This window comes from Balaenoptera borealis, assembly GCF_965194805.1.
Source record: "Balaenoptera borealis genome assembly, chromosome: X".
NCBI classification, from domain to species: domain Eukaryota; kingdom Metazoa; phylum Chordata; class Mammalia; order Artiodactyla; family Balaenopteridae; genus Balaenoptera; species Balaenoptera borealis.
Window position 1 is genome coordinate 34,441,771 of NC_138881.1, and position 25,309 is coordinate 34,467,079.

The 25,309-nt window shown below is 41.4% G+C and overlaps 2 protein-coding genes across 4 annotated transcripts in view; one reads left to right on the top strand and one right to left on the bottom strand.

Moving 5' to 3' along the window:
* Positions 1–2,370: 2,370 nt before the first annotated feature.
* The window catches only part of OTC (ornithine transcarbamylase), a 57,553-nt gene continuing 34,614 nt past the window's right edge, over positions 2,371–25,309 (top strand). The window contains exons 1-4 of one of the 2 annotated variants that reach the window (XM_082378228.1): positions 2,371–3,155; positions 10,149–10,287; positions 11,753–11,834; positions 22,564–22,651. In XM_082378228.1, coding sequence (XP_082234354.1) covers positions 3,079–3,155; positions 10,149–10,287; positions 11,753–11,834; positions 22,564–22,651 — 386 coding nt within the window. In that variant the 5' untranslated portion in view covers positions 2,371–3,078. Of the gene's footprint in view, positions 3,156–6,292; positions 8,430–10,148; positions 10,288–11,752; positions 11,835–22,563; positions 22,652–25,309 lie in introns of those variants that run through there. The other variant, XM_082378229.1, reaches the window with a different exon arrangement.
* LOC309621152 (ferritin light chain-like) overlaps positions 11,845–25,309 on the bottom strand; it is a 177,531-nt gene continuing 164,066 nt past the window's right edge. Inside the window, exon 3 of one of the 2 annotated variants that reach the window (XR_014239766.1) lies at positions 11,845–16,109. The gene's annotated coding sequence lies outside the window, so the exon portion shown is untranslated. Of the gene's footprint in view, positions 16,110–22,658; positions 23,689–25,309 lie in introns of those variants that run through there. The other variant, XR_014239767.1, reaches the window with a different exon arrangement.

Below are 25,309 nucleotides of genomic sequence, written 5' to 3' on the forward strand. Positions count from 1 at the left end.
GATTTTGTACCTAAAATCACACCATAATAATAATCACTTACTGTATGTAAATGTAATAAAAAATAATAATCATTATTTATGGTATAAAAAGCAAAACAAAAACATCATATTCCAATTGTAGACTTATTTTGAATAAAGTGTTATGTCAGGAAGTTTTTTAAAAAATATTTATTTATTTATTATTTATTTTTGGCCGTATTGGGCCTTCGTTGCTGCACGTGGGCTTTCTCTAGTTGCGGCGAGTGGCTACTCTTCGTTGCGGCGTGCGGGCTTCTCATTGCGGTGGCTTCTCTTGTTGCGGAGCATGGGCTCTAGGTGTGCGGGCTTCAGTAGTTGTGGCACACAGGCTCAGTAGTTGTGGCTCGTGGGCTCTAGAGCGCAGGCTCAGTAGTTGTGGCGCACGGGCTTAGTTGCTCTGCGGCATGTGGGATCTTCCCAGACCAGGGCTTGAGCCTGTGTCCCCTGCGTTGGCAGGTGGATTCTTAACCACTGCACCACCCGGGAAATCCCTTATGTAGGAAATTTAAAAAAAAAAAGTGGCAGGTATGTAGGTGAAGACCGAATGCCAAGGGGATACAGACAGTACATGGACACTCATGGTTTTGTGATTTTCATAGTGGTCTTGGTGGTGGCAGGGCTTCATTTAAATGGTCAGTGATAGAGTGAATCCACCCCTCCAAATGTTGTTACCCCACACACCTTATTTGTTCCTTCCTCTGTGTCTACTCACAGCTTCCATCCTTTGCTGTAATATTGTTTGTAATCCCCTCCAGTTTTGACAATTCCCTAATTCTTCCCAATTCATCAAGGACCAGTGCCACTTCCTTCAGGAACCCCACCTAATCCCCAACCCCCATTGATGGAAACTGGATGATGGACACTCCAAGCTGGAGGTCCCATAGGGCCTGAAGCAAGGGAGCAGGGAAGAAGCCCTACCCTCTTGGTTAGGATGCACAGGGTCAGGGGACAGAGACAGAAGTTGTGCTCCAGAGTCATTCCAAATGGCGAACTCCATGTGAGAAAGGACTCACCATTGCTGGTTATCACTCTATCCCCCAGAGCCTGCCCAGCACAGAGCCCCATCCTACTGTTGTTGGTGGCAGAGAAAAATGAGTAAATGAAGGGCTGGGTGAACAAAGGAAAGTAGGTCGGGAGCCAAAGCAGGCAGTTGAAGTGGAATGAAAGGAGTCATGGGGCAGGTCCATAAGAGCACCTGGACAAATTCTGAGGACTAATGGAAAACCCTGTATGGTGTTTTTCCACCTGTAACCCAGATGTCCATTGAGATAGTTTGTCTTTTGAGATTTAGTGAAATTACCTTTAAGCTCATCCTACTTGTGGTACAGTGCCTCTCTTGCAATCTCTCTGGGGGTTATGGGGGGGGGGTAAGTTTTTCTTAGTCCCTTCTGGGGAACTGAGCTCTCACCTCCATAGAATGACAAGGGTTTATGAGTCACTTTGGCATCTCAGCAGTGCTGCCCACATTCCCCACCACACCACGGCAGACACTTCTTGATTTTTCCCCAAGTGTTGTTCAGGTGAGTTGTTTGTGTGGGTAGCACATTTGACTGAAGACGTGGGCTTTATATTAGCATTCAGTTGAATGCAGTTTATCCTCTTCTCTTCTAGTCTCCCTGCAAACATCCAGTTTCCTTCCCTGTATTAGGTAGAGCAGATTTGCTCTCTAAAACCTATCCAACAACTGGCCCGTTTTGCCTCTTCAACGATGCTTTAAGGTGATCTTCTCAAACAAAGCTGCCATCTCTTCTTCCACGTGGAGCATTCATTCTCCACCTTCTCACCCCTGCACCTCTGCAAGCAGTCTGCCTGGAACAGTCTTTCCAGAACAGATTTGCCAGAGGTTTGGAAATTGCAGTCTTTCCCTCTCTTTATCCCACCTCATCCTCTGTGAGTAGAAGGGAATCGTGTCAATAAATTTCCCTGCTGATATTAATTATGACATCACGACCATCCCTGTCCCTGAAGTGGCCATAGTTGGCTTTTAAATGACACTTTTTTTTTTTGCATTCCACAAACATCTAGCAAGTGCTTACCTTGCCCTCCCACCCTCCCCACTTAGAGTTCTCTCCCTTCCCTGTGATGTGGAAGCACTTTATCTGGACCTCCCCTATGGGCTTGTATTATGGATATTTATTTACAGGTCTATGACCCTTACTGAACTGTAAACTCTGCAAAGGTGAGATCATCTTCCTTCCCTGAAATTCCAGCCTAGCCCAGTATCCGACACAGAATAGATTTTGAAAATATCTGATCTCTAACTGTGGATGAATGAATGAGTGTGAAGCTTTGGATGGCCCCTTCGTGATCCGGAGAGGCTGCCAGGGGAGGAACATTTGGTACCCCACCTCCCCGCTTCTGCTGAGTATGGGTTTCTGCTGGAATTAATAGGCAACCCCTTATTTACTGAAGACCTACTATGTGCAAGGCACAATGGGAGCTCCAGGACAGAGATCTTTTTACTCCATCTCCATCCCCACTCCAGCTTTTTGCCACACACACAAGTACCTTCCAGGGCACATCTATTTGTTTTTGTAGAAAGGCTGGGACTTGGAGGAAAGTGATATCACTGGAAATACTCAGGGATGTCACGTCTACATCTGGGGTTTTGCACTGCCAATTCGGATTTTTGGAATGAGTTATTTCTGTGTACCTTCACAGCAGCCAGCACTGCAGTGTCTTGCATATATTACACACCCAACGAGTACTTGTCAATTGATTTTGTACAAGTATGTGACAGCATAAATATATTATGAAAAATGAGGAGTCTGAGCACCAAAAGAGTCAGGATTCCTTCTCCAAGAAAAACAAAACAAAAACCAAAACAAACAAAAAAACCCCACAGTGGTGGATGGAGCTTGGCTTAAAGTTCAAATGCTCCTGGACCCTGCCCCGCACTATCTCTAACCAGGGGAATTTGATAAGGTAGTTGAAGGGTGATATTACCTTTGCTCTCTCACTGTAATCAAAAGGACTCTTAGCTTTCAGGTGGACCCCACTGGCTACCTTGGTGCGGCGTTTTCAAGAGCACAGAATCATCCTTTTCACTATCGAAAGAATATGCTGTTTAATTTGAGGATCCTGTTGAACAAGGCAGCTCTTAGAAACGGTCACAGTTTCGCGGTTCGAAATTATCGGTAAGTGATGGTCAGAGATTTGAGTCTGACTTAGGAACCGTGGTGATAAATGAAACTCTATTCTGCAGAGAAGTGCAGCCTCCTAAGGCCTCTTTCTGCAGGGTATAGTGCCAGGTTCTACCCTTGTTGGAGACAGCTGTCTCTAATTCCAGCTGAGCTTTCATTTCTCAGTCCTCTGTAATCAGATTTCATGGGGTGCTGGGAGGTGACGGCGGAGTGGGGGGCGACTAACCGTGGCACATATAACAGACTAAATGTTCTGGACATCTTCCATTTGTGTACATTCTAAAGGAGCAACTGGCTGAAGGAAATGAGAGGAACTAATTTCCACAGGGCCTTCAGCTTGTATTTGGGTTTGCCTGAAAACAATACATCATTCTGGGGCATGGGGATTGATTCGATCTTTAAAAAAAGCCCAAAAGAACAACTACATAAATATTTACAAAGCTGCATCCTCCTCACAGCCAATTGGCCATGCCTGCGGTCGAAGGTGGTGTGGAGTGTGTCCCTGGGGAAGAGGACAAGGGTGATGGGTTAATCGGGGAAGCAAGGCCATCAAATCTGGACATTGTTGCCAGAAAGCTTCTAGAGTAACTGCCTGTTAACAATCAGAATTTTCCCAGTGCCTCTTGACAACCGAAACCAACCTCAAAATGACCTCAATGACTCCTAAAGTTAGAAGCTTCTAGTCTGAAGTTTTCTCCCACTGTTAGGAAGTGGCCCTGTGATTGTGGCCCTGGGCCTCCCTTCTCTGGGTCGCCTGACAGCTCTGGACTCTCTGGACTCTACCATTAGCACCACTCAGAAGCCAGAACAACATTGTAAATGATATTGTAAAGTTGGGACCTCAGAGCCACAGAATAATGCCTTCTCCTATTTTACAGATAAGGTAAATGAGGCCCAGAGAGATTATGGGGTTTACTAGTTAGTGCCAGAGTTAGACTATATAAACCAAGAATCTGGAGGAAAGCTCAGGTTTAGAGTCTAAAGAACTGGGTTCAAGGCCTGGCACTACCACTCGCTGGCTATATAACCTTGAGCAAGTCACTAAACTTTTCTGTGATGTTGCTTCACTTATAAAATGGGAGGAAGAGTAATACCTGTTCTGCCTACATCACAGGGTGGTTCAATCATTTATTTAATAAATACTTATTGAGCACCTACTTTGTGCCACGCCCTAAGCAAGGTGTTGGAGATACAGTGGTAAATAAGGTAAATAAGTTATTTCATTCCAGACACATGAAGTCACAGTCTAGCAATAATCAGTGAGATAATGTGTGTGAAAACTGTCAAGTGACAGGCAAATGTTCATTATTTTATCATTCCATCCCGCTGAGTTACATCAGATAAAAGTGCGATGAAATTTCATTCCACAGTTTTTAACAAAGACTCATCACTGAGCTGGAAATAATCAACTGAATGAATAACCAAAGCTTGGAGCTTAAACTTACACTCTTCTTTGAAAATCACAGTGATGACTGATTTTTTTTTTTTTTACCATTATTACAGGTTAAATTTTTGCAAGTAAAACCTCTTCTAAATATTTAGGCATTTTTTGGTTATTTACTAAGATTCTATTTTCTCTATCCAGTAGCCAGACTATGATTCTGAAAATCCCGGCTAGCCATCTCTTACAGTGAATGGGGACTGAGGCAAAAGCATGGCTAAATCAGCCCAAATCCATACCTGCTATTTGAAAATATGAAAGCCTCGAATCACCCATGTCATTAGAAACTACAAAGCATGAGTCTCTATAGAAAAATGGCATAACACTGAAATGGTGTCCTTTTCAGGTGGCGTGAGTATTTTTCTTTCCTGCTCTTTTCGTTAGCCACCCTAACCTGCCAGCTAGATGATTTCAGAGTTGCTGATCTCCAATAAGACCTATAATCTTTGACGACCCCTTAACAATAGAGAAAATCTCCCCATTATCTCTGCCTGTATGGTACTTTCACTTTGATTTTCAGCTTTCTGCAGAGATTCGGGTTCTTCTGCATCCCCCCACTCCCCCATTCCCCCCTCCCCACCCCTGTCTCTCTTGGGAAAGGCGGAGGGCGCTTGTTACATACCACGTGAGTGTAGCACTAGAGAGTAGCAGGAAATATGTGGTTAGGGTTTGGCAATGCCACAAAATAGGGACTGCACAGTTTTGAAGCGAGCAGCCATATCTCATGGGCATGATAAAATGACTGCTCAAGTGAGGCTGAAGCCATCTACACAGGCTCCCGGATCAATCATTTTTAGTCAGTTTTTCTTCTTTTCTTTTTTTTTTTTTTTTACAAAATCAATAGGATCAGACACCAAGACTGCCAAGAACACCCAATCCATAGGCTTTTCAGCTCACAAACAAGGCTCTAGAGCCTGGCTGTGTTTGGATAATAGACAGTGTCCTATGATTTGTTCCTATTAAGGAAACCACTTATAGCTTTTAAAGAAACCACTAAAATAATATCTTTCTTTATCAGACAAGACCAATTTGTAAGTGCTGTTCAATTTCATCTCACAAATAGAAATTTCTTCAGAGAATATTGAGCTAAGCCACCCAATTCTGTGGAGGTTATGGATTGGAGCCGGAGGTGACTGGTTTTCAGGTATTTCATTCCAGGCCTCTCTAAGGGCTTACAGAACTCATTAAGTTCCCTTCATCCCACACACATGCCAATCTATACATACGTGGACATGCAGACGAAGCAATTACAGGCCACCCACGCTCTTGTGTAGAGGAGACAAAACAGTCCTCTTTGATTATTCACATTTTCCATCATAATTGAAAATGAGTGCCTTTTAAAAAACATATTTCTTGGGGCTTCCCTGGTGGTGCAGTGGTTAAGAATCCACCTGCCAATGCAACGGACATGGGTTCGAGCCCTGGTCCGGGAAGATCCCACATGCCGCTGAGCAACTAAGCCCGTGCGCCACAACTACTGAGCCTGTGCTCTAGAGCCCGCAAGCCACAACTACTGAAGCCCACGTGCCACAACTACTGAAGCCCGCCTGCCTAGAGCCTGTGCTCCACAACAAGAGAAGCCACAGCAATGAGAAGCCCGCGCACTGCAACGAAGAGTAGCCCCCGCTCGCCACAAGTAGAGAAAGCCCGTGCCCAGCAACGAAGACCCAACGCGGCCAAAAAATAATTAATTAATTAAAACAAAACAACAACAAAACATATTTCTTCACTTCAGAAAATTATACAAGGCATGAGACCAGGAATGGAATGGGGTCATGATATTTCCCTTGGCCAACAGTAGAATTGGGGTTTTATTTCTAGTTTGTTATTTTTAGTAATTTAACTAAGATAAAAGAAGTAGAGGCGGCCACAGATTTTCGACAGTTTCGCGTTTCCAGTCCTTTAATAGTAGGTCTGCACGAATCCTCATCCCACTCTTCAATTTTCAGATGAGGGCAAAGTTTCACAGTTTTAGAATATTGACTATCTAAGGTATCTTAGAAACCATCTAGTCACCCAGTTATCAATAGTAATTTATACCACATATGAACATGTGGCAACAGTGACAAAGGTTGCAAGTATATTTTTATTAATAAGTTATTATTATTTTTAATAATAGAGAAATTTGGAAATGATTTGTGCTTTTATTTTCCAAGTCAATAGGATCATGTTCAAGGGTTTTGTGAAAAGAGTCACTCTCCCTGCCATGCGTTGCAATATACCTTTCTGAGATGGAAAGAAAGGGATGAAATTAAATTTAGGCCACTGAGAATTCAGACGGCTCCACTATGGCCTGTGGGAAATCTTGTATTTATGAACTTCATGAGTGTTGTGGAAGACAAAGACATGAAGGATCACTGATTTGTAGTTCATTTTCTTACTTTTTCAGATGAGGAATTAATGCCAAAAATGGGAAATGATCTTCCCAAGGTCATAGTTGAACTAGGACTCAAATTTGAATATTTAAAACCACTGCTCTTTTCATTCCACTGCTTTGATGACTTCGATCCTTCCAAATTGATCAAACTGGCCAATCTACCCTTGCTCAATATCCCCCCATCCTCCCCCCCTTCTTTTAAAAGATATAGCCAAAATATCTCAGTAAAGAAGAAAAAAACACCAAGAAAATATGCCTTTTGTATCAGTCTGCAATGTTAAAGAAACACCAAAATCTCTGCCATAAGGCCCATTGGCCCTCTCTTATGCCTCCAGAAGCTAAAGTCTTGATCTCAAACTCTCCATGAGGATCAAAATATCATTTATCACTGAATTTTTTCCTACTCTGGCAAAGTCAGTTTCTGACTGACCACATTTTACTCGAATTAAGCATTTTCTCTTCCAACAAAATACAATTATACAAGGGAACACATCCAGGTCGCCCCCGCTACTCCAAACAATTTACTAGAGTTGGAAAATGCAGGCTATAGCAATGAAAGGTTTCATTCTGCCAATAGAGAATACTCTTCCATTTTCTAGCTAGGAAGATATTTGGGTAAAGCTAACACAAGGGTCTACTATTACCTTGGCCTAACTTCTTAGCATTCAGTGATTTGGGGTCAAGAAATCTCTGTAATTATTTTTTCAAGGGATAAAATTAATGTAACGAACGAGTCTTGCCTTTTTCAAAAGCTCTGGCTATAACCGACTGCCATGACAGTTTTGACAGAAAATCTGTATGTGGTTCCCATTGTTTTCTCCAATATTGTATTCTCCCCGTTATGTGTTGGCTGAAGGATGATAATGTGGTTTAGGTCTAAGTTTACCAAGGAGACACACTTGAGTACAAAGAGACCAAGCATTTTATGGGAACACTAAAATAGTGATTCTGGCCTTGGTCTGGCTCGTGAACTAGAGTAGGCTGCTTCCAACTGAAGCACCAGGTCTCTCTGAGAACTTAATAGCCCTTTAGGCTAGCGGTTTTACCTAGTTAACTCGCGAGTGAGTTTATCACCAGAAAGCAAGAAATGCTTGATACAGACAGAAAAAAAGGGGTCTGTGGAGGAGGCATTTCAACATGGTACAATCGTGGAGGTTTTCTACTTTTCTCTAATTTTTAAGTAGCTTAGGAAAGAGGTGTGGCAACTCCATTTTGGAGCCAAGGGGAGGTCTATGAGGAGACAGTAAACAGGATAGGAATTTAAACTGGAACCATTGTGTTTGCTTTCCTTCCAGTGATAAATTTTCCTGGTTAGTTCTTGATATCTATGAAAAACAACTCTTTTTCCCAAGACAACATTTCCTGCCCCGCCTCCTGGACAGAATTGAGAAAGGTGGGGGCTGCTCTAATGATTTTTCAGTGGTGTAAACAGTACGACCCCCTTCACCAGGTGAGATACAGTTTTTAAAAAATTTTCCAGTTAATTACTCCAACCCTCACAGGCTAGTATGACAGATTTACAGGATCTACCTTTCCACTCTTTTTGTCCCCAAGAACCCAGGGGACTTACTCTGTCCAAAAGGGGTTCACGGAAAGAGGTAACCAAAATATTGGTATAGTTCATTATTAATGTACTTCGGATTTGGCCCTCATAGTGCTATGGGCAAAAACTTATCCCACCAGGTCCTCTCACCAGTTCTCCAGGTTTTTGCACTTGACACAGGCTGCTATACATAGGATCCAAGGTTATAATGCTTTTGTTTCACATGCATATGTCCAACCATTGTTCCTAGTAGTGCAAATACAATACTGGAGTGGTTGAGCCCTAGAGGATTTCAGCTTTAGCAACATACTAGACCACAGTCAAGTCTCCTCCATGACTCTTAGGTCTTGTGTTCAGCCTAGGCCACAGGCCATACTTGCTCTTGCCTCAACATTAATTCTGTTTGGGGGGGCTCTCGGTATCTTTTTTGTCTTCAGACTTTAGTCATGGCATTGAAAATCCATCACGGTGGATCTCTCTAAATTTATTCCCAGAAATCTGCTGAATTTCTTTTTAAAAAATATTTATTTATTTATTTTATTTTTGGCTGCGTTGGGTCTTCGTTGCTGGGCATGGGCTTTTCTCTAGTTGCGGCGAGCGGGGGCTACTCTTCATTGCGGCGCACGGGCTTCTCATTGTGGTGGCTTCTCTTGTTGCGGAGCATGGGCTCTAGGTGCGTGGGCTTCAGTAGTTGTGGCACAAGGGCTCAGTAGTTGTGGCGCGCGGGCTCAGTAGTTGTGGCTCGCGGGCTCTAGAGCGTGGGCTCTAGAGCGCAGGCTCAGTAGTTGTGGTGTATGGGCTTAGTTGCTCCGCGGCATGTGGGATCTTTCCGGACCAGGGCTCGAACCCGTGTCCCCTGCACTGGCAGGTGGATTTTTAACCACTGTGCCACCAGGGAAGCCCTGCAGTACATTTCTTAAGGTTAAAAAAAAAATCATCGTTATTATTACACATGCTTTTACTGAGACTCTTTGAGGGAATAAAATAAGCAGAGGACATTTTTTTCCCCTGAAAGTTAATAGAAAAGCTACAGGGTCCATTGTATCTGACCAGGGACAATAAAGAACAAATCTTCAAGAATAGATCTGAAGGGCAGTAGAGGGAAAAGAATGAAATTGTTTTCTATTGTATGTACATAACAAATTCTGTTTGTACCACTGAATGATTTCAATGATAATAGCTAAAATTTATCAAATACTTATTATATGCCAGACACTGTCTGATTTCCATGTATTAAATCATTTCATCCTTACAACAACCCTATAAGATTATTATACTCATCTTCTAGGTGAGAAATTTAGGTGCAGAGAGAGTTTAGGTAACTTGCCTAACTAATATATAACAAAGCCACTCATATGGTTATTTCCAGCAGAGAAGAATTCAGCCTCTTTCCTCAAATTTTTCTTTTCTCTCAACATTCAGAATACTGGCTATCTAAAATGTAAACCACAGCCACATCAATTTTAAGGCATTAGCACTTTGCAGAGACACATGAGGCTACACATTTGCTATGTTGCTATGTGTTTGCTATGTTTTGTGTCAAGAATTAAACAATGAATTACCATAGGACATAGATTTTGTTTTCTTAAATATATAGTTCTCTTTTTCTTTTTTTCTTTTTTGTAGATGTGGACAACCACTACAAAATAAAGTACAGCTAAAGGGTCGTGACCTCCTCACTCTAAAGAACTTTACAGGAGAAGAAATTAAGTATATGCTATGGCTATCAGCAGATCTGAAATTCAGGATAAAACAGAAAGGAGAGGTATGTAGCATTTCCACATTACCTTCCACTGCTACCAATCAGCCTTTTTAAAGACAGCCTTTCCAGAGAAAGAGGGAAAAGAAAATACATTAAAATTCCTAAACAGTAGCTAAGTAATGAAACTACACAGGCAAGGTAATTGATTATCACTGAGTGTACAGGCATATAAAAAGCATAAAAATCAGTTATTCAATGACAAGTCATTGCATTTCTTTCATGTGGAATGTTGAAAGTCATTATTAACTGAATCAGAACCTAAGGAATTATTTCTCTGGAAAGATTTTATTTTTATACCTTCTTTCTTTTCTCTGTGTGTTTTCTATCAAATGAAAAATAAGGATGATACATTTTTTCTAGCAACAAATTTCAATTGTGGATGAATATCAGATATATCATCATTAGGATAATTTCAAAAAATTCAGGATGATGTGACAGTGTTAAAAAATTCAGATTAGCAAAGAAACAATTAAATGGTAACCAAGTAGGAGAAGAGATGGGATATGGTGCCTTGCTGGAAGCATTATTCTGCATTTTGAGCAATTTATGTTTGAAACATGCTTAACTAATGCAGCAGCTTCATTTAGACTGCTTAATTGTGAAAGCGTTTTCGTATTCCAAGCTTGTTCAGAAGCATTTGAAAGAGCTGGTTTCAGGTTGAGAAAGTTTTACACAACCTTGATTTTCTTATCTAGTTCACTAGCTCTCCAAGTTCCTAAGAACGAACTGAAAATAGGAGTGACTCCAACTGCTATGGGTTCCTATAGAAGACCTTGAAATAAGGAGAAAATGTCCCCCGAGATCCCAGGCTTTTTGTTCTTCACACTTCGTGGTGAGGAAGGTTAGCTGGCAGGAATGTGTTTGTTCTAGAACTCGTCCTATCGGGAAGTCCATCTACAGAAGAGGAAGGAGGTAGAGCTCCACCCCACACCCAAACTCTGCAGATTGTTTCCATATGACTTCTAGAAACAAAGTCTTTGCACTCTCACAAGGATGCATGATGAAAGTGTAGCTGAAACTCTGGAGCTTCATCTTTAGGAGTCTGAGTACCCCACGTGTGACAGAGAAGCACATTCCTAGCTGAGAAAACACTTCTGAACCAAGCATCTTCAAGGTCATCGAACACTGGTAGAGGTTTCCACGGATTTAAGTAAGAAGATGGCTCCAGTATGAAATATTAATAAACTTTGGAACAAATGTTCAGGTTGAACCCAGAGCAACTAATACTACTTTCTCATTACGTGTCAGTAAGCTGTGGGAGTTCCTGTTCCCTTCCCCCATTTGTATACAACATGAAAAAAACACTTTAAATTCACTTTTTAAATAACATCTGAACACTTGTTTGGGAACAGTGTTAATTATTCTACATTTTCTGATAATGTAAAGAATAAGTTTTGAAACATAATCCTTGCTATTGGATATAAAATGTATATTTCATTTTAATTGTATTCTTGTCCTTGACTTTCAGTATTTGCCTTTACTGCAAGGAAAGTCCTTAGGCATGATTTTTGAAAAAAGAAGTACTCGAACAAGATTGTCCACAGAAACAGGTGAGTCCACAGACAAACTTGGACTTGTGTTGAAGAGGGGGCCAGAGGGTGAGGACCTGGGAGGAGTAGCCCAGCGGGGGGATTTGTTTGTCTCTTTGGCAACAACAAAGGGCAAACATTGTCACTGAGAGTTAGCAGTGCAAGCCTCTGAATGCTTTCCAATTCTCATAGAAGCTGCAAGCAGAAGGATGAGTCTCATCTGTAGGGATTCCATGAGGACTTGGGTAGAAGTCCCAAATAATTCTTCATGTTCAGTACAGAATGTCAGTGGGCATCAATTCTCAGGCCTCCAACTCATGTAAGCAAGAAATGTGTATTTTTCTAACATGTAAAGAACTTTTCCTTGTTTGTATCAATTTTGCTGGATGATGGAAACAATCTCTGCAACACTAGGCAATCCTCAGTTGTTTAAGTGTTTACTGTGTCAGTTTAGGGTCTCTTTAACATTTCTCCACAGTCATGGTTAAGTCCTGGAGAGTATCTCAATGTCCAGGGATCTAGAGCTATGGGGATCTGGTCACTGGTCATCAGGACATCATCATCACGTGTCTATGCTGAAATCTGCTGAGACCTCTGGACCTTGGACCAGACCTATTTGACCTTGACTGGCTCCCATTTACTGTGGAGTTTGCTTTACTTTGATCACAGGATCTGAGATATCTCTTGGTTTGGCTCTCTCAACCTCTTGGCAGCTCTGCACGCCACAGTGGGCACAGAGATATTGCAAGGCTCTCTCTACTCTATCGTTCCTTCCTCTTTCTGGGCGCTAGGGGGTTCTAGAACATTTGCTCCCTCCTAGAACGCTGTCTTAAAAGCAAGACACAGGTGTTCTCAGCTCTGGGGTTCCCCAAACTCATCTGAAATTTCCATCATGCTCCCCACCCTTCAGTCCTTGGCCTGGGGGACAGACGGCTGGGTACAGTGTCAAAAGTCCATCAATGTCTATTTCTGTTGCTTCTTCGCTCTTGCTCCTTTTCTTCCCCTTCCAGTTCCCAGGTGATAAAGCAAGAGGAAAAACTGGCTCTGACTATCCATGTATTCTTTCAAGTCTGTTGTTTGTGCCTGAAATCCTAAGCTGTTGAAACTCAAAATTTCTTTTTTCTCAAACTATGATCTCTGTAATGAGTTTCAAAAAGTCTGTTTTGAAACTCATAAGCCATACATCACCCCTTGTTTCTCCCTGCATTTCTGCTCCACCAGACCTCCCTTGAATCAATAATATGACTGCCCAAATGGGCAAATAGATAGGACTGAGGAAAAGGTACCACAAACAAAAACATGTTGGTTGATCCTTTGCATATCTTATCCTACTTACAAGCATCAGAGCTTTCTAGGGTTCAGAAGCAAAGAACTACTTCATGTAATTCTTGCCTTGTAATGATCAGCAATGAGGTACCTCAAATACATAACAAAATGGAGTTCAGAGTGATCAAGTGACTTGCTAAGTTCATGCAATTAATACAAATTGGCACCAGGATTCAGATCTCAAGTTTACTGTTCTTACTAATGCACTCCCCTTGCCCTTTGAGAGAAGGAAGGAGGAAGAAATGAAACATATAAGGTGTCATCTAATCTTTAAAGTCCTAGGAAGAAAACTGCTGAGAACATTTTGCTCTTTAAAGCTGGGTTCTTTAAAAGGTCACATTGACATCTGACGTTTAGTAAAGGAAAAATGAATATTGCATAAGCCAGTCAGTAATTCTGGAATTCTGCTCCTTTTCAACATTGGTTATCATCTTTTAAAATCATTAGTACTTAAGAGAGGTGTTCTTTTTTGAAGTCATCAAAAGAATCGATTAATATATAGAAATTTCTCAATTTTAAGTTTTTTTCAGATTATTTTTTCTTGGTTGTTAGTGTTGTCTACCACGTTTCTCTGTTCAAATGTTATTTTCGATTTAAATACCCCTGAATAAGTGATCAGTTTTACCATGCACATATCACGTGGTAGTTAAGCTACTAATAAAACTAAGAGTGAAGATTTAATAAGCTTTTGGGTACAGACCCTGTGCTAAGTGCTCTACATTAATTACATGGATTATCTCACTTAATCCTCATGACAACTCCATGAGGGTGAGACCACTGAGGAAAACAGGCTGAAATAGGTTCAGCAAAAGGCCCACAGACATATAGCTAATAAATGGCAGACCCAGGATTAGAAGCTATCATTAAATGTATTTCTTAAGTGTCTAATTTAATTCAGACATTTATTAGCCATGTTTTATTCCAATAAAGTTGTTTCTACGGGTGGCATTAAGCATTTTGTTAAATGATGGTTTTCTATAGAGAAATGCTCTGGGACTTCCTTGGCGGTCCAGTGGTTAAGACTCCACGCTTCCACTGCAGGGGGCACAGGTCTGATCCCTGGTCAGGGAACTAAGATCCTGCATGCTGTGCGGCACAGCCAAAAAAAAAAAAAAAAAGCTCTGAAATCTGCACAAAATTACAAACTATAACAACAAAACAAATATATGAGAAAAGGAACATATGACCATAAAAAGTTATGGTTCACAGAGTATTCATCACTTTCCTCAATAAATACCCGTACAGAAATGGTAAACCTCAACCCCCAACATGGCAGAGCATTTCTACTGTGTACATGTGCATCTTAATGGTTGTCGGTTAGCACAATTTTTCATCAAAACCTGTTACCTTGCTATTTAGAATGAAAACAGGATGTAATTAAAACTGTCAATTGCTACCCCAGATTTGTGTCAGCCTCTGGGATGGGGTGATCCTCACAGGACAGTCCTTGAGGCTTCCATCCCAAGCCTGAGTTGCAAAGATACAGCAGCATTTATACTTATCTCGGGGGACAAAATAAAATTCTCCACCCAATAAAATAGATAACTAATAAGAACCTACTGTATAGCACGGGGAACTCTACTCAGTACTCTGTAATGACCTATATGGGAACAGAATCTAAAAAAGAGTGACTATACGTATATGTATAACTGATTCACTTTGCTGTAGAGCAGAAACTAACACAACATTGTAAATCAACCACACTCCAATAAAAATTAATTAAAAAAAATTCTTCACCCAAATCAAGCCATATTAATTGCCCATGTAATATTTTTATTAAAATGTAAGACACCTAAAGTGTGCAAATCATTAAGTGTACAGTTCAATGAATTATTACAGTAAACACATCCTTGTAACTAATACCCAGATAGAGAAACAGGATGTGAATAGCACCCAGAAGCCCTCCCTTGTATCTTCTTCCAGTTGCTACTCCCCCCGCCCAACCCCTGCTCTGCCCCAAAGGGTAACCATTATCCTGGCTTCTAACCTCACAGATTAGTTTTGCTGTTTTCGAACTTTATAGAAATGGAGTCATTCAGCATATGCTCTTTTGTGTCTGGCTTCTTTTGCTCAGCATTATGTTTGGGAGCTGTATCGATGTTGCTGTGTGTGTAGTTGTAGCTTATTCATTCCTCACCCACTCTTTGTGTATGCCTGCCTGCCAAGCTGCACAATTCTCCTGTGTGTCTACTGATGATTATACTCTTTTATTGCAAATTAATTGAGCAGATAGGTGGATACATTTATTAATCTTGGTAAGTGCAGTAGCTGATGGAAAAATGCACAGGGCATCCTACGAGATGGTTCTTTTCATTATTTAACACTGGTATTTGACTTTCAAGGTGAAATAGAAGCTAGTGCTTTCCAAGCTGTTTCAAATTCATCATCTTTACAGAGGTGGCAATATAAAAAACGTGATACTATGCTGCAGGAATGAAAGTGAAGCACAGAGAGGGTAATAGCTGCCTTAGTTCCACCAGCAAGAGCTCTCAGAGCCTTTACATTTCCAGAGCGTGAATTCTATTTATACCCCTTCTTCCAAAGCTTGCAGAGATCTGTGAGGAAAAGAAACAGTAAAATAAGATGTACTTTTATTTTCCCAGACAGAAATTAAGGTATTAACAGGTGAAATCCTTTGTTCAAAAATATCTGATGTGTACGCATAAACAAATGAAACAGATAAAAACAAACTCCTCTGGATGAAGAGTGAAGAGAGAGTAGAGACCCGTCCAGCTGTCCTCCTCTCCTCAGCAATGGCAGCTCCTGGTGGCTTCTCAGAACCTCTGACACCTTCCAGAAACACTTAATGCCATCCACGTCTGATAAACTGGTGAATGCTTGACCTGTACTTTTGGACTGGGGTCTGAGGCTTCTTTTCGATCGGTGACCAAAAATTGCAGAGGCAATTCCTTCTTAGAAGCAATGTCCTCCCGTTTAATCTCCTTCAATAACTGCTGAAGGCTTTGTCGACTGAAAAAAATTGCACAACCTAAAAGTTGAGAATTATGTTTTATTCGGTGGACTTGCTGAGGGCTTAAGCCCGGGAGGCAGCCTCTCAGGTAGCTCTGAGGGACTGTTCTGAAGAGGTGAGGGAGGAACCAGGATATATAGGAATGTTTGCAACAAAATCCAGGTAGTCGGAACACCAAAAAATTACCATTTATGAAAGAAAACCAGACATCTCAAGTTACTGAATTTAGCACTTCTCTATGTATGGGAAGAAGCAAGAATCTGGGCTCATGGAAATCATTCCTTTGATATGCACCTTAACTATCTAGGGCCAGTATCCCGTTCTTTCCCATCCTGAGTCCCCTCAGGGTGCACTGCTGGGGTGGCTGTAGTGACTGAGGGCTTGGCAGTGGGCAGCCCTTTTGTCTCCATCCGGAGTTCCCTCAGGACTCACCCTCAGGGCGGTGGTAGTGGCTGATGATAGCCCACAGCATCATTTGTGTGCTGATAGGGCAGGCAACATTTTTCATTCACAGCTTCCACTGCTATTTCTTAACACTTTCTGTAACCTCTCTTCCTACCCCTACCTCATTAAGTCCAGGCTTGATGTGAATCTTCGTTATAGCACAAAGAGAAAAATGAAAAGGCAACAGACAAATCCTGGGTTGTCACAGCAAAATGACTTCTAGTCAAAGTAAGAGTATGACTTCAAGCAGACTTGCCAGGAGGCCTTAAACTTTCTCTGAAATCTTCCTCCACAGTCCCCAACCCTCAATGGCATTCATCCCTGTGCCAGGCACATAGTAGGTGCACCGCAAATACTTTCTTGATGAATGTGCAGTATTCATTTTTGTTTAGGTGACTTTCCCTGTTTAGAAATAGATTAAGGGCTCAAGAGTGATTAGTGATTATAATCGTCACTAAATCGCATTAGCTCACTTCACACGTAATAGAAAATTCCATTAACAAAATTAGGAGATGTTTGCAAGTGAAAAGAATGGGTCCTCTCTCCAGAGTCAAAATCCTTCCTGCATTTGTTCAGTAAGTATTTCTTGAATACTTACTATGTACCAGTATTTATTCTAGGTTCCTGAGATTGATATATCAGTGAAAAAAAGAGAGGTAAATCCCTGCCTTCATGGAGCTGACATTCTAGTTGGTACACAGACAATAAACAATAGACATAATACATTTTAAGTGGATGATATATCACTTTGGAAGGTGATAAGCGCTCTCAGCAAGGAGAAGACTGCCTGAAAGTGAGGGAGAAACATGTACTCCATTATTTGGACTTTGCCTTTTACTCTGAGTACAATAGGGAAATCTTTGGAGGGTTTTGAACAGAGGAGGAATGTGATCTAACTTGCATTTTAAATGGATCTCTCTGACTGCTCTGTTGAAAATAAACTTCGGGGCTGGGGGTGCAGATGAGATAGAAGCAGGGAAAGCTGTCACTAGGTAGCTATAGTACATAGAGGCTGGGGCCAGGGTGGTGGCAGAGGAAGGGGTAGGAGGGCCAGATTAGGGATATGTTTCGAAGGGAGAGCCAACAAGATTCCTGATGTATCAGGTAAGAGAGAGGCATCAAGGATGACTTCAAGGTTTCTGTCTGAGCAACTGTGAGCAAGATGGAGCAGGAAAGAGCAGGTCAGGCAGGATGGAGGGGAAAATCAAGAGTCCAGTTTTGGAAGTATTGAGTTTGAGATGTCTTTTAGACACACAAGCAAAGATGTTGAAGAGGCAGCTGGATATTAGTTTGGAGTAGGGGAGTGAAATTTGACCTAGAATACTTGGGAGTCATCAGCATACAGATGGTATTTAAGGCTATGGGACCAGATACAATTATAATGGAAATGAGTGTAGATGGAGAGGAGAGGACCAAGGACTAGCCCTGGGGAACATCGACATTAAGAGGTAAAGGAAAAGAGAAAGAACCAGCAATGGCGATTGAGAACGAGCAACTGCCAAGGTAGACGTAAAAGCAAGAGTGTGTGGTGTCCTGGATGGTGTGCGAAGAAAGTTTATCAAGGACAAGGCGGTGAACAACTTTGTTAATTGCTCCAAGGTCAAGAAAAATAAGAACTGAAATGGCCACTAGATGTAGCAATGTGAAAGTCATTGGTAACCCTGGTGAGGGGAGTTTTGGTGCCATGTTGGGGGGCCAAAGACTTATGGGAATAGATTTGAAGGAAATGAGACAAGAGGAACTGGAGAGAGAAAGAAAAAACAAGAGTTTGGCTGCAAAGAGAGCAAAGAATTAAATGGATACCGGCAGGGGAAATAGGGACAAGAGAAAGTTTGCATTTTTTAAATTAATGAGTGAAAAAATTAGAATAGCCTATTCAAGATGCAGGTAATGTAAGAGAGAAAGGGAAGAGTTGGTAGAGCAACATTCTTGAGTAGGTGAGGGGGCATGGCTTCTAGTTCATACATGGGGTATGGAAAGTTCATCTATGCTGAACAGGAAGGGAAGCAGAATATATGGGTACAGATGCTGACAAGTACGGAAATGGGGTGATGGAATCTGGAAGTTCTCTGTTACCATTTTTTTTCATTGAGGTGGGAAGTAAGGTTATCAACCGAGTGCTGGCTCTACTTTCAAAATATATCAAGAATCCAATCATTTTCTCATTGCTTCAGTGGTTACTATGCTGGTCCAAGCTATCAATTCTCAGCCAGATTTTTGCAAGTCTCCTGACTGGTCTCCCTGCTCCTGCCCTTGCCCCACTATGGATGTTCTATTAAAACATACGTCCAATCATGTCATCCTCTGCTCCAACCCTCTGATGGCTTCCCATCTTACTCAGACAAAAGTCAAAGCTGTCGCTTCCTCCCCACCTTCCTTCTGCAGCCTCACCAACTATTACTCTCCTCCTCGCACACTCTATACCTTCCACACTAACTTTGTTGTTGTGCCGTGAATCCACCAGTCATGACCCTTCCTCAGGACCTCAAGACATGCTCTTCCCACTGTCTTGTATGTTTCAACGTGGCTTCCTTGACCACGTTAAAATTATAACTCCTATTCCTTACATTCCCTATCCTCCCTCCCTGCTCTATTTTTCATGTAGCACTTGTCAACATCTAACACACAAGATATTTAATTTACTCATTCAGTTTATTATCTATCTCTCCCCCATTAGAATGAAAGTTCCAAGTAGGCAGGGACTTGTACCTTGTTGTTTACAATGCTTTTCACAGTGCCTAGAACAGCACCAGGCACATACTTTTAGAATGAATGAATAAATTTTAGAACCATACCATGAGGCTAGGACCTGTTGTGGTCACTCCACAGAGACAAGATGTGCCTGCCACCAAAATCTGGTTTGATTGTTGACAGTGAGGATAACATACTTGCACCAAGAGGGTATGAAAAGGTTTATTATTCACATAATGTGGCTTTCTGAGGAGAGTAGGGCTAGCTCCAAAATTGGTCCCAAAGTGGCATTAGAGAGCAGGAAAATTATATGGCTTGTGCTTTTATTGTGGTTGTGGGGTGAGGCTGGGGTGAAGATGCCCGTGCACAGGGCAGGAGGAGAAGGGAGAGTGATGGTGGGTAGCAATCAAACATCATAAATAGAGTCAGATTCTTTATTACAAGGCCCATAGCAAGTAGGACTGTTTGTGTGTTTCATGTTCTCTCATTCTACCTGGGATGTTGCACATCAGATCTGCAAGGGATCTTAGGGCTCTAGGCAAACTGCCTGATTTTCAGATGAAGACTGAATCCAGTTCCACTATGTTGTCCTGTCTCTGTAGATCCCAATGTAAGTTGGCTTAGGGGCTGGCTCTCCTAGGAGAAAGCTCTAGGTTCTTAAAAACAATCTTGAACAAGTTTTTGGACTCTTTGACTCTCAAAACTCCTGTCTATAAAATTCTTATAATAATATCTAATATGCTCTTTGTCAGAGTGAAGGATTCAATGGAAGAAAGTTTCTGAAGTGCCAGCACCTGGTAGTGCTCTGTGACTAGTCATTGCTAGAGTCAGAACATAGTGGCCTGTAGCTAAAAAACCATTTGGTCAGGGCAGTTTTTAAGAGAATACTTTTAAGTATGAAATAGGTAGAATATAATTATTTTTTAAATGTAGTAACAGAAATGAGAACAATTGTTTTGTCGTGGATTTTTTGTTGTTGTTTTACTTAGGAAAGTTTTCAAATGAACAGAAAGTAGAAAGATTAGCATAATGAGCACCCCAATACCCCTTACATCAATCAACTGTTAATATGTTGCCTTCTTTGATTTATATGTTCATTTTTGTTAGTGAAATTTTTTTTTTTTTTTTGGCCACGCAGCATGGCATGCGGGATCTTAGTTCCCCAATCAGGGATCGAACCCGTGCCCCCTGCAGTGGAAGCGTGGAGTCTTAATCACTGGACTGCCAGAGAAGTCCCAGTTAGTGAAATACTTTAAAGTAAATTAAAGCTACAATGAAATTTTACCTCAAAATATATCAGTATGCATAGTTCAAATAAATAAGAATATTTTCTGTATAGCTACAATATCATTATCACACCTAATAAAAATGATTTGTTAATATCATTTGTTAATATCACCTATCCATATTCAAACTGCATTACTCAAATTGCATTAAGCTTTCAGTGGGCTGTTTCATGAGACTTTGGGTCAAATTCCCCTTCATGAGTCTAAAACTCTTTGTCCCCCAACTCACCATGAGATTAATGATTTCCTCCTTTCTCATGGGAAACAAGTAGGATTAGAAAATTGTGACTGTTGCATATTTCCCAAAAGACAAAGTAGGTATATTACAATAAGGAGGAAAAAAGTAATGTTTGCAAAATTCCTCAGACAAGTCTCTATCTTGTAATTATACTTATTTGCCTTTACATTGTATATCTAAGAAAGCCTGCCTATTGAACCTGTCTCAAATGAGAAAGTAAAGTTCTGATTGGATGTCACCATTTCCCATAATTTTGTCTCAGGGTATGTGGTATAAGGGCTCTCCTTGTTACCACAGAGTTTAGCTATGGCTTGGGGCAGGCCCCTCTCTGTGTCATCCTCCCCAGACCAATGGAGTGTGCTATGAGGGTGGGGAAGGAGCCATCCTCATCTGCTCAGATGTCTGCAATAATCTCACATCCCATGGAGGGTTGAAAAGTGGTGAGGGCAATATGCGAGTGGTGCTTAGCCCTGTCTTGGTTGGAGGATAAACACAACAGTTGAATGACCTTCTGATCTTGCTGACTTTTAGTGACCTGAAATTGCCATTTCAATACTCACTTTATTTTCAATTTTTAAAAAATTAAGGGCTTGGGCTTCCCTGGTGGTGCAGTGCTTAAGAATCTGCCTGCCAATGCAGGGGACGCGGGTTCAAGCCCTGGTCCGGGAAGATCCCACATGCCACGGAGCAGCTAAGCCCGTGCACCACAACTACTGAGCCTGCGCTCTAGAGCCCACGAGCCACAACTACTGAGCTCACGTGCCACAAGTACTGAAGCCCGCGCACCTAGAGCCTGTGCTCCGCAACAAGAGAAGTCACTGCAATGAGAAGCCCATGCACCGCAATGAAGAGAAGCCCCTGCTCGCCACAACTAGAGAAAGCCCACGCACAGCAACGAAGACCCAATGCAGCCAAAAATAAATAAATAAAATTAATTTATTTAAAAAAATTAACCCATAATCTATATACAGGAAGATGCACAGATCTTAAGTGTACAGTTCAATAAGTGTTGAAGAATACATATACTCATGTATATGGGTATGTAACGTACAAACTCTGTCAAGGTATAAAGTATTCCTGTAACCCCAGAAAGTTCACCAATGCTCCTTCCCAGCCAATCAGCCTCTCCAGAAGCAACTAGTGTTTTAATTTCAGCCACTCTATGTTAGTTTTGCCCATTCTAGAACTTCATATAAATGGAATTATACATTATGTACTCTTTTGTGTCCAGCTTCTTTCATTCAGCATAATGTTTGTGAGATTCATCCATGTTGTGTGTATAGTAGTGCATTCCTTTTTATTACTGAATACTGAATAGTATTCCATTGTAATCCATGATATCCCATACTACAGTTTATTACTGAATAGTATTACTACTGAATAGTATTACTGAATAGTATTACTGAATACTGAATTACTGAATAGTATTCCATTGTAATCCATGATATCCCATACTACAGTTTATTTTCCCATTTTCCTGGTGGACATCATTATATATTTTAAAGAATAAAAATGAGGTATAGTCTCCAAATGAGAACATGCCCCATATTGCCCAGATCTGAACAAGAGGGTGGAGAAATGGGCACACATCTGAAGGAGAGTTAAGTGCTGGTACAGAAAATTTCATCTACTTCTCTCCGTTCCTCATTATGCTTTCCCTGGGAACTCCCTATCAGAGAGGCTGGTGAGATTGAAAGATTTTGACTTTTCAATTGAGATGGTGCTGATTGCTCATAATTTTGTTTGCTACTTTCTTTTTTTCAAAATGCCTTTTTCCTCTCTCTTTTACTGTAGGCTTTGCACTTCTGGGAGGACACCCTTGTTTTCTTACCACACAAGATATTCATTTGGGTGTGAATGAAAGTCTCATGGACACAGCACGGTTTGTAAATCTTCTCTTTGAAGCTTATTTCAGAATTGATGGATAAATGTCAAAAAGAAAATATGCTTCTCTTTAAATAGTGGTTTTCCCTCTCGGCATCCTTTGGACTGTTCTCTGTTTTCCTTCTTTCCCTCTTTACCTGATGTTCTGAATGCCTCTCCCTCATCCTCTGGCCACTTTCCATGCGTTAAGATAATTTTTTTTCTTAGCAATTTGAAGAGGTTTCTGATTATAAAATTTCAAACTTTGGGAAATTTGGTCATCAAGCATGACATTTTAAAAAATTAATTAATCAATTATTTATTTATTTTTGGCTGTGTTGGGTCTTCGTTGCTGCACGCAGGCTTTCTCTAGTTGTGGCGAGCGGGGGCTACTCTTCGTTGCGGTGTGCAGGCTTCTCATTGCGGTGGTTTCTCTTGCTGCGGAGCACGGGCTCTAGGCGCGCAGGCTTCAGTAGTTGTGGCATGCGGGCTCAGTAGTTGTGGCTTGCGGGGTCTAGAGCGCAGGCTCAGTAGTTGTGGTGCACGGGCTTAGTTGCTCCGCGGCATGTGGGATCTTCCCGGACCAGGACTCAAACCCGTGTCCCCTGTGTTGGCAGGCGGATTCTTAACCACTGCGCCACCAGGGAAGTCCAAGCATGACTCTTATGTTTTACAGTTGAAGAAATGGAGGTCCAGGGAAACTAACATGTTCAATGACCCATAACCTGCTAGCATCAGAGCAGGTAGTGATAATAATAGCTAACATTTATTGAACATTTATTCTGTGTCAGGCATTGTTCTCACTCATTTAATCCTTATAACAACCCAAATATATTGGCATAAAGAAGTGAAACAACTTAATTAGGGACATACTAGCTTCTATAACACAAAAATCTCAAAATGTCAATGGCTTAACATAGTGCAAATGTTCCTGACTGATAAGACAGAAGGACTGATTATTTGTGTGGTCATTCAGGAACTCTGGATGAGAATGGCTCTACCATCTTCAACATGTGGCCTCCAAGGTTATCCTGGGTGTCAGCATCCAGCCAGGAGCTAGGGGAAGAGAGCATGGAGACAGGATGCTTGCTTTAAAGCCACATTAGCAGGGAAGTGGCACAATCACTTCCACTCACATTCTATCGGCAAGTACTATTAGCTCAGCCCTACCTAGATGAAAGTGGAGGTGGGAAAAGGCTCTTAACCACTAAACTATAGTTAGAGACTGAAACATAGGCCCCCTGACTCCCCATGCAGTGCCCTCACTATTGTATCATGTCTGATTGAGAAATATAGAGCAAATGTCTGTTTAAATATTTCGCCTTTGCTATCTAAGACTAATGATTATTTTCTGAAAACGATGTGCCATAAAGCAACTCCTTGCAGACACTGGCTGCTTTTTATGGCAGGTACCCTAGTATATACTAAAGAATCCACCTCATTTGAATTGCTGAAGAGATTTGAAATAACTCATCTTTAAACCTTTTAGTTACGTTATTTCAGATGGGACAATGTTAGTATTAAGAAGTGTTGTGTTCATCTTCTGGATGCAAGGGACAAAAAGAATAAATAAACATAAATGAGTTTTTCTTCCAAATATGCTGCCACTGGCTGGAATTATATTTGCCTAATAACTGTTTCCACAAAAGTGAAATATACTTTATTCAAGAGCAAATATTACAAGCTGGTTAGGGGTTGAAGCCAGGGCCACAGCCAGGAAGGAAGTTTCAGTGGGGATCCTCTATATAGGACTAAGTGAATGATGGTGAATGAGTCATGTGTGAACTCGTGGTTGGAAGAAGGTACAGCTGGAGGAACAGATGAACATCCAACAAAGAGCTAAGGAGTGCGCACTGGCAGCCAGAAAGAGGTCAGGGCCCAGAAATCAGTGGAGTAGGCAGGACCCCAAAAGCAAGAGACGAATAGCCAAGCACGGGTTGAAAGCCGAGGATGAGTAAAAACATATTCTTTTCCATGCTTGCTCTCCACACAATTCGCACTGCAAGTCCTTAGTTAGAGGAGCTCTACACAGATCCTAGGAAAAATAATCTGCTCACAAGTCCCAATATGATTGGGACTTTTTAGTCCATATAATTAATTCCATTGTTACATGGATACATAAAATTGGATCCATAGAATTCCTTCTGGTCATTCCATCTTATCCAAAAGACTCGAAGGAAAATAATCATAGCTCCTTCTTAAAGGGTGTATACTATGGACCTCTTGTACTATTATCACTAAATCTTTGTAAAAACCTTACAAGGGACGTCCCTGGCGGTCCAGAGGTTAAGATTCTGTGCTTCCACTGCAGGGGGCACAGGCTCAACCCCTGGTAGGGGAACTAAGATCCCACAAGCCATGCAGCGCAGCCAAAAAAAAAAGAAAACTTACAAAGCAAGTATTATTGGCCCAATTATTTTATAGATGATGAAACCATGACTCAGAGAAGTAATGGAGCTTAGTGGCTAAGTCAGCATTTAAATCATGCTGTTTTTTTAAGGCCATGCTGTTTTGGTTTACCCCTACCGTCTCTTTTATACAGTCAATGAGAGTGGCAGTGAAATGAGTTATGGAAAACATTGGCTTGTGTGCTGCAAGGTGCCCAAGATCACCCCCATGTTTGATGATTCACTAGGACGGTTCACAGGACTCAGCATATAGTCAGACTCGTGGCTAT